General features: G+C 35.9%; 1 protein-coding gene across 1 annotated transcript; it reads left to right on the top strand.

Moving 5' to 3' along the window:
- Positions 1–1179: 1179 nt before the first annotated feature.
- On the top strand, positions 1180–5652 carry LOC143583309 (wall-associated receptor kinase-like 6). The gene is made up of 4 exons (XM_077065645.1): positions 1180–2192; positions 2489–3244; positions 3635–3787; positions 4348–5652. The coding sequence occupies exons 1-4, from the start codon at positions 1340–1342 to the stop codon at positions 5511–5513; spliced, it is 2928 nt and encodes a 975-aa protein (XP_076921760.1). The 5' UTR covers positions 1180–1339; the 3' UTR covers positions 5514–5652.
- The last annotated feature ends 4766 nt before the right edge of the window (positions 5653–10418 follow it).

Below are 10418 nucleotides of genomic sequence, written 5' to 3'. Positions count from 1 at the left end.
CTCTTTTGCGTTTGTACATTGTAGTTAATCAATTAATGAATAATAATATCAAACGTCAATTCTTTGTGTTTGATTTAAAGACTAAAACCTGTTTGGAGAATTTTTGGGTTTCTATTTTCTATTTAAGAAAACTCAAGATGCTAATTAACTTTTGTTAAATTTGGAAGATTAAAGACATTTTGGTTTCATTTAGTTTGTTATCACTATTATTCGAGTTCAAGTTAGTACTTAAAAATTTTATTGATGTATGCACCTGTGTTTGGAATATTTTCATGAGATTTATAATTATAAATCTAAAAGTAAAAATAAGTTGTAAGAGAAATTCAAGAGCAAATATACAAATACATCCTAAAGCTGAAAATAATATTTATAAAATTTTAATAAGAGAATATATATATCCATAATTTTTCAAACAAAGGGCCGACGATTATTTATCTACTGGACGGGTGCCCGCGCGATGCAGCGGGCGGGAAACACTGACATTGATAATTACGTAGATTTATAGGTGCTTGTTGTTTCGTTTGTAACCGTGAAACCATTTATTGTTATAAGTAGATTCATAGTTCTTATTTTAAACTCAATTTAATATTGAAGTACAAACGAAAACGGAACCTAACCATTGTTAATGGTTTGGTTTTGTTGGCTGCAATTTTCAACGGCCTAGTTTCAATTTTCGGTGACAAAAAACCGTTGGCTTGACTCATAGTTTAACCATCAAAATCGGACGGCAAATGCCTATACGTAAAATTTTATTTTTTTAACCATCAAAGAAACTATGACAATATCATATTCAAATTAAAGAGAATTAAATGCTCGTTTTTATGGTGCAATTTTTTTAAAACAATATTAACGTACGAAAAAGTTATAACCGTTTAAAAATCGTGGGGGTATTTGGGTTAAAAATGAAAATATAAAAAACAGATGGTTAAAAAATGAAGGACCAAATTTATAACTATTCTTTATATTTACAAAAGTTTATTAAAGTTGAGGGGGAAATGTTGTAATTATTTTGAAGAGAATTAGAAAACAAGTGAGATTTAATACTTCAATTACCACTTTACCCTCATTTTAGGTTGTACCTTATGTTTAAACAATTATAAATCCCTTAAAATATACCGTCTTAATTTGCCCATCTTTCACTCATTATATATAGTATAGATTATCGCCAACAAGTACCAGATCCCTTGATAACCAACCATTGATCCAAGCTTCAGTTATTTCCACGTAAGGAGTCGACTAGTTAGTCTCTGGTTTACTTCTCTCCAATAAATCCCCCATTATACACACAAACACCCCTAACATATTTTTTGATATAATCCTGTCCTTCTAATTTACAAATATGAAATTACTTCTATCTTACCTGCATCTACTATTTTTCCTTTCATTAACAGCAACACCACCTACAACTGCAGAGTACGCCAAAACAGGGTGCAGTGATACGTGTGGGAACTACGTGACGATTCCATACCCTTTTGGAATCGGCACGGAATGTTCTATCAGTCAATGGTACACCGTTGATTGCAAGAACTCAAGGCCGTATCTCCATGCATTAAATGGCCTGGAAGTCTTGGGTGTAGACTTGAAAAATCAAAGAGTCATTGTTAGTACGCCAAGGATCACTAATTGCCAAAACCCATTTCTGAATAGTAGTGAGATTATGGGTGTCGATCTTGGTGATAGCCCCTTCTTGTTTTCCAAATCAGACAATAAATTTGTTTTTAAGGGGTGTGGTGCTGCTTCTTTGATGGCAGATAATCGGAGTGTGGTCACAGGATGTTCAACGGGGTGTCTTAATGTTACCCTTGGTGATAGAAGCAACTGTCTTGGAATTGGTGGTTGTTGTCAAACTACAATCCCTCATTATCTCAAGTCGTATAGTGTTAAGCTCACCAGCTTGGAAAGGCAAGGGAATGATGGAGGTTGTGAGTCTGCCTTCATGGTGGATGAAACTTCATATGACCAAGGAAAGTTTTCTGACCAATTTATAGTAGGAAGGAATACCTCTTTTATTCCCGTATCACTTTTATGGACTTTAACAGACTCCCATCAAATAACTTGCTGTAATAATTATATGCAAGAAAGACTCAAGGTGCCTATGTTTGATGGTACTCTAGTGGATACGTTCAAATGCAATAACTATGCAGACTCATTTACAGGCAGCCCTTATTTAATAGATGGATGTACGCAAAAAGGTTTGTGATTCATTATATAGTACTTTTATTTTTTATTTTTGTTTATTTTGTTTGTTAATATTATGGATTCGAATTTTTGTAGTTAATAAACATGTAATGTACATGTATTAAGTTGCAAACAATATTCCAAGTTCCGGAGTAGACTCGTTGGTCTATGGTTAAATTCTGTGTAGGTTTTGTTAATCAAAATCACTATTATAAACATAGGCACCCACTTAAATTTTTTGTTGTAGTCGCTGTTCTCCCCAAGTATGAAGCTATTGCAAGCTTACCATTTACCTTTTTTTTTCTTTCAGTAGGAATTGCAAAATACGCCAAGACAGGGTGCAATGATATGTGCGGGAACGTGAAGATTCCATTCCCTTTTGGAATCGGTGTGGGCTGTTTCATTAACCAATGGTACGTAGTTGACTGCAACTCCTCGACACCGTTTCTACCTGCACTCAACCACCTAGAACTCTTAGGTGTCAACTTGGAAGAACAAATAGTCAATGTTAGGATGCCGAGCATCTCTTATTGCCAAAACCCAATTCGGAATAACACTGAGAGTATGGGAGTCGATCTTGGTAGTAGTCCCTTCTGGTTTTCAGATAGACACAATATTTTTTTATTTGAGGGGTGTGGTACAGCCTTTTTGATGAGTAAGGGCAGTGTGCTCACAGCATGTTCAACGAGTTGTCGTGATGTTACACATAGCGATAGAAACACCTGTTTTGGAATTGGTGATTGTTGCCAAAACGAAATTCCTAATATTTTCAAATCATATAACATTCAATTCACCGGCTTGAAAGATGGAGGTTGTGGGTCAGCCATCGTGGTGGATAAAACTTCATATGACCAAAGAAGGCTTTTTGACCCATTTATCTCTTCTACTAACATATCACTTCTGTGGACTCTCACTGACTACTATCAACTAACTTGCTGTGTTGATTATCCGGAAAGAATCACAGTGGGTATAGTCAATGGTACAACCGTGGATACGTGGAGATGCAACATGGATTCAAGATTGATAGGAAACCCTTATTTAGAAGATGGATGCGATTTTGACCACGGTATGTAATCCAATATATTGTATCTATTTTGGTTGTTTGGTTGTTTGCTTTCAGACATGGAAGTTGGAACCTGTGTTGGACGCTTATAATCAAGAAATCTTAGTCAAATATGAAAGTCAAAATAGAAAAATAAAAAGTAAAAATTGTATTTTATGAAACATTACGCCGGTTAATTTGTTTAGTAGTGTCGGTTAGGTTAGTCAAAACGGTTATTTCACCTTCATCATGTAAAGCCGTAATGTGTTTTTTGTCCATATTCCTATCGCGAGTCACTAGGCATTCATGTGCATACTCATCCAAATGATACTTATCATCTAATTCATCATAATCATATTATTGTTCATCCCAAATTAATTCATAAACGACCCGGGCAACAACTTACTCTTGTAGGAGAAGATCCTACAAGTGAAGAGTGTAGAAGGTGCAGACATAGGGGAGGTTACTGTGAAACAGAGAGAACAATTGACGTTGATGGCTCAGTTTTAAGTGAGAACTTCGCTTGTTATGGTGATAAAAGAAGAATTTCCCCTGGTGTAATTCTAGGTAATGTTTTTTCTTTATGATTTTAATCCATTTACACCCTCCAAATATTCAAGCCCCGAGTTCAACATACAGTTGTTGACAAGCATCTCCAAATTAATCTTGCAAAAATATAACAAATTACTATTAAGTTTACAAAAAATTAAAACAAATAAATAAAAAAGCTCCCTCCAGTAGCAATTTCATGTACCCAAATTCCCAATGTGCCATGTAGGCGCATAAGCTCATGTAGCCAATTAAGAGACCCAGTATACAATGTTATTGATATGGAAATGGCTATTTGATTTAAGGTTTTTTTCCCCTCTCCATAAGCTCATGTAACCAGTTGCATCTTTTGGCAAAATAATTTTTTTAACATCATAAACATATTATTTAGTTGATTACATTCTGACCACAAAAAGTCCAAAGATTATGAAACCACTCGGTGAATATTTTTATTATGGTTACTTGTCACAAAAATGCATTCTCTATAACCATCAAAACAAATTTAGAAATAGCTGGGGAAGTTCACGTACCGTTTAGTCCACATACTAACTACTCACTTTGTATTGGCCTTCATTCAGGTGTTAGCATAAGCTTGGGTATACTTTTTCTTGTTGCAATTAGCTACATATTGTACAAAGTGATTAAAAAAACAAAAGAAAAGAGGCGAAGAAAGAGATTTTTTAAACGTAATGGTGGTTTACTTCTAAAACAACAAGAAGAAGCCGATCCGTCTTTAGTTGATAAAACCATACATTTCACGTCACGTGAGTTGCAAAAGGCCACCGACAACTTCAATGAAAATAGAATTCTTGGCCGAGGTGGTCAAGGAACAGTATATAAAGGAATGTTGGTGGATGGTAGGATTGTGGCAGTAAAGAAATCAAAAATAGTTGGTGAAAGTCAATTAGAGCAGTTCATTAATGAGGTGGTTGTTCTTTCCCAAATTAATCATAGAAACGTGGTTAAATTGTTGGGATGTTGTTTAGAGACTGATGTCCCTCTCCTTGTTTCCGAGTTTGTTCCAAATGGTACATTGTATGATTACCTTCACAACGAAACTGACGAGCCCCCAATTTCTTTAGACATGCGCTTACAAATAGCCACTGAGGTTGCAGGAGCACTTGCTTACTTGCATTCAGCAACTTCTATACCAATATACCATAGAGATATCAAAACCAGTAATGTACTTTTGGATGACAAATACAGGGCCAAAGTTTCTGACTTTGGAACTTCAAGGTTCGTCTCTATAGATCAAACTCACTTGACTACCTTAGTTAAAGGTACGTTTGGCTACCTTGATCCTGAGTATTTCCAGTCTAGCCAATTTACTGAAAAGAGTGATGTTTATAGTTTTGGAGTTGTTTTAGTTGAACTCTTAACCGGAGAAAAGCCAATTTCTTTAACTAGATTTGGTGAAAACAGAAGTTTGGCTACACACTTTATGTTGGCCATGGAAGAAGGGAGAGTCATGTCAATTTTTGATGCAACAGTGATTAAAGAGGGTACCAGGGACGAGCTTCTTATTGTGGCTAAACTAGCAATGCGATGCCTTAGTATGAATGGAAAATATAGGCCGACAATGAAAGAAGTTGCTACAGAATTGGAAACCATACGAAGGTCGCACATGCCGCATGTCATTCAAACGAATACCAGTCCTATGGTGTTTGGGGAGGAACTACCGATGCTAACTTATGGCGAATCATCATCAACATTCTCGAGTTTCAATGTTAGCATTAGTCAATGATACAAAAAAGCTCTTTCGGTGTTTATTATTTAATAAACTTATGCTGTCATATAGTTGCAACTTGCAAGGCATGTAGTATAATTACGTTTATGTCATCACAAGCAGATTAAGTTCCGGAAAACAAAGTACTTCAAGTTTTTTATGTGCATATACTCGCCTTCATTTTTGTTAGATTAATATGCTTATGCAATTAACATAGTGATGGCAGAACTTATATATTTAAATTAGGGGTTAAAAATATTCGTTATACATATGTTTAATTGAGGCTTTGGGATTAGGAGGCCTCAACCAGATAAAGATAATATTATTTAAGGAAATGACTAAAATTACACTTCCAAGTCTAAATATAGCTAGCCCTTATGAAGCTTTGCGCATGTTAGCAGGATCGTCTCAAACCCCATAGGGCATGGTCTCGATGAGGGTATGAAATTGTTAATAAAATAATTTTAAAAAAGTAATATATATTATATATATATACATATAAATATATTTTTTAAACATTAGTAACTGAACTTGGTTGATAAGAAACCAATAGGGCCCTGAAAATTTAATTTTTCCAATCAAACATTAAACAATCTAATAATATGTTAGTGGATCTAGACATACTAATGAAGTAATGAACTTGTAGATAACCCAAGGCTATGCGTAGTGGAGGGGCGAATTGTGACACGTGGCGCCCAGTCAGCAAGGGGATAATTTGTTTTTGGGGTGTAATGGTGTAGCGGCTACAAACTGGGCCCACAGTATATTTTTTTATTATTTTTTTTATAATTAAACTAAACAAATAAAAACCAATTTATTTAAATGATTAAATAAAAATGCATTAAAATTAAAAAGAAATACAAAAAAATACATAACTAAAAAAATAAATAACTAAAAAAACATAACTAAAAAAAAATACTAGTATTCATAATATTCGCGCATTTTTTCGACTCGTTGTCGTTGCAACAATGCGGCCTCTTCGTGTGACCCGGCAGCTTTGAGGAATTCGTATTATTTACTCATTTCCCGCAATTCCATCATAGCGGAAATCTTTTCGTGTTGTTTGTTGGTTTCTCTCATGGTATCGTTGAGTTCCTCGACAAACTTTTCGTGTTTTTTTAAGATTTCTGTCATGATAGCGGTGAGTTCCACGGGTTTCGGTTGGTTCGGGTTGTTTGTAGGATTCATTTTGCTAGATTTTTTGAAGAATTTGGGTATGAATTGTATATGAAATGGATATGAAATGGATATGAAATGGAGAAGAAGATGTATGTTTATATAGATATATATATTGTTTTAATTAAATTTTTTTTGACCGTTTGAAAACGGTCATAATAATAAAATAATATTATTTTTAAACCATGACGGCGACAATAACACCTTGCCCCCGCCCCTTTTCGCCCACATATCGCAGGGGGCGGTCTTCCCCTTCTTCTCGCCTCAAGTCGCCCCTTCCTCTCGTCCCACTACACACAGTCTAATAATATGTTTTATTGGACTATTTTGGGATATTTTTTTTCTTTTTTAAGGGTCTTTTTCTAATACTCATTTTGAGCATTTAAAATTTTGAAGACGGCCCTGGATGTTGGTGGGATTATACACACAGTATCTCGTTGAATTCATTCTTGTGTTTTGATATAACGTGGATGTTAAATCTTTGATAAAAGTAACTCATTCAAAGGCACCAGTTTTCCTATGTTAAACAATCTACCCATATGTAGAGATGTTCAACGAAACCGGTTCCTGGAACCGAACCGGTGGACCTGAACCGGACCCGAACCGGTTCCTACCCGTTTTTTGTAGGAACCGGACCCTATCTGATTCAACCCGATGATCCGTGACCGGTTCTTGCATTTCTGAGTGAGGGCGGGTAGGAACCGAAACCGAACCGGAACCGGTTCTGGAACCGAACCATCCGGAACCGGTTCCTAACCGGTTCTAGCCGTTGGATCGAATATAGCCGTTGGAAATCGTTTTTTTTGGCCGTTTTTTGACCGTTGGGGTAAAAAATAGCCGTTTTTTTGGCTCCCCCAAGCACCCCACTACTAGTATAAATAGGTATTTGGTGTCATGGATTCATCACAACACTCAAAACGCAAACCCGAACGCAAAAAAATACAAAAAAACGCTATTACAACGTTTTGAGTTCTCTAATCTCTTGTTTTCTCTTCTTCTATATTCATATTTGTTGTTATGGCTGCCTCACAATCATCGGTTGGTCAAGGTTCCAACGCCGAACCGAGTTTCGTTCGTATTGTACCTCATAATCGTAATCAAGAGATTTGGTGCAATTGGGATTTGGTTGAATTGAGTGACCATTCATTGAAGGCTCGGTGCAAGTTTTGTGGGATTTATTTAAACCCACTTTCGAATTCAAATTTGAAGAAACACATCGAAAAACCGTATTGCAAGGCGTTGAAAAAGAACGTCAATTCGCAACAAACGCAAATGGATAGTGAAGGCGGAATATTTACATACCAAATTGATCGAGTTCACGATCGTATGGCGAAGTTTGTGATTCAAGAAGCTTTTCCGTTTAGCCACTTCGACAACCCTCGCTTAACCGCCATGATTCGAGATACGCTTCAACCACAATACACTTACGTATGTCGTCATACTCTTAAACGTTATTGTTTAAAATTGTGGAAGAAGGCCAAAGAGGTACTAATTGCATATTTTGAAAATATAAATACGGGAATAAACTTAACTAGTGATGTTTGGTTGGCTCCACATGGTCTACCCGAATCTTATCTTTGTGTCACCGCTCATTGGGTAGACCCGTCATCGTGGGAAATGATGAAACGCACCATTGCTTTCGAACTCTTTGAGTATCCACATACGGGAGATAATTTATTTGAAATTTTAGATTATGTTATAAAAACTTATAAACTAGAAAATAAAATATTTTCAATGGCATTTGATAACGCGTCGAATAATACATCGGCGGTTGATAAATTAAAATTAAAATATACGCCGATTTGCAATGGTGTATTTTTTCACTCAAGGTGTGTTGCACATATCATTAATTTAATCGTGCAAGACGGACTTGCTTCGGATGAGGTTACATCGGTTATAAACGATTTTAGACTAATGATACATGAAGTTTTTAAAAAAAGTAAAAAAAGACAAATGGAATATAGAAAATTTTGTAAAGATACGGGAAGAAAAGCTTTGGGAGCTAATTGGGATGTACCTCATCGATGAAATTTCACTTGCATAATGTTTCAAAGTGCTTTGGAACAAAGAGAAACTTTACAAATGTTTCATTCTAGTCTTGCCGAGAATGATTTGGCAATCCCCTTTTCAAATGAGAAATGGGAAATTATCAATGACTTATCGACTTTTCTTGAAGTTTTTAAAACATCAACTACGAAACTATCGGGAACGTATTATCCGACAAGTCCCTTGGTTCTTTCGGAGTTATTTTTAATCGTTAACAATCTTAAAGAATTTGAAAATAAAAGTCCAATGTTTTCAAACATCATATTACCAATGAAATTTAAATTAAAAAAATACTTTCTTGAACTGCCACCGGTTTTTACTTGCGCCGCCGCTTTAAACCCAATGTTAAATGTTACGGGGGTTGAATGTGTGATAGACAAAATTTTTTCAGCCTTAGATATGCATGAAGTTGACCCAAACTTTTCAACAGAGGCAAAAAATGATTTTAACTTGAATTTTAAATTTATGTATGACTTTTATTTAAATAAATATGGGTCAAACATACACATGCCTATGCCGGGGGGGTCTTCATCAAGTTCAAGTGCTACTAGAGTACGAGATCCCATGATTAGCACGGCTAAAAAACAAAGGGGTAACACCCCTTCAAGCGAACTAGGAAGGTATAGTGCAAATGATTACTCTACCGGTTTATCCGAAGAGGAATATGGCACTTTTGATGTTTTGGCTTGGTGGAAGGTAAAACCGAGTTTCCGATTCTTGCCACCATGGCCCGTGATTTACTAACCGTCCAAGCTTCTATTGTAGCTTCAGAATCCGCTTTTTCTCTTAGTGGCAGGGTAATATCGGTGAGAAGAACAAGACTAAATTCGGAGTCGGTGGAGATGTGCATTTGCTTAAAGGATCACTTGGACTCAATCGATCGTATTCAACACGTAACCACTCTCGAAGATGAAACACCACTTGATGTTCGAGTGCACGACGAACAAGAAGGCATTTCTACAAGTAATTCCGAGGAAGAAGTCGCCGCTCAATAATTACGACGAATAAGAAGGCTTTTCTAGAAATAATATGTCACAACTTTATATTTATAAGTTTAATGTTTTGTTAGTTTGTTTTTGAAGATTTTAAAACATGTAACCTTTTTTTTTTGAACTTCTTAAAGTAAATAAAATGAATTTTATGTTAATTGTTTTTTTTATTTTTCATGTTATACAAATACAAATCGTAGTTTAGAATCCAAATCGCAAACAAAAAACGAAAAAATTTTTTTTTTTTTACACTGTAACCGGTTGGAACCGGTTACGGTACAGGAACCGGGTTATGAACCGGTAAGAACCGGTTAGATAGGTTAGGGGTCCGAGGGTGGGAGAACCGGTTCGGTTCCCTAACCGGTTCGAGCCTGGAACCGGTTTAAAAGGGGGTTTTGAATATAGGAACCGGTTAGGAACCGGTTCCGGTTCCTAGTCCCAAACCGTTTTGAACATCTCTACCCATATGTGATGATCTAGCTGACAAAGTTGTGTTGTAAGCATACCTATCAAAAGTGATCGCGCGCTCTTGGTGCCTAGGCGCAATTTCCATGCAATGTGATGGTTAATTAACTCATAATGATCAAGGCGTGTTTCTAGGAGAAAAATCTGTTTTTTGAAAGAGAAAAATATATTTCATTTGATTTATCACTAACCGATCGATAACAGCTACCTAAAGAAGGTTTACTTAATTTTATTACTTCAATCTCCC

This window comes from Bidens hawaiensis, unplaced genomic scaffold (assembly GCF_021521415.1).
Source record: "Bidens hawaiensis isolate Kalapana, Puna unplaced genomic scaffold, B.hawaiensis_p1.1 tig00032357_1, whole genome shotgun sequence".
Taxonomy (NCBI): domain Eukaryota; kingdom Viridiplantae; phylum Streptophyta; class Magnoliopsida; order Asterales; family Asteraceae; genus Bidens; species Bidens hawaiensis.
Note: the sequence above shows the minus strand (reverse complement) of the source record. Positions and strands in the feature narration are given on the sequence as shown.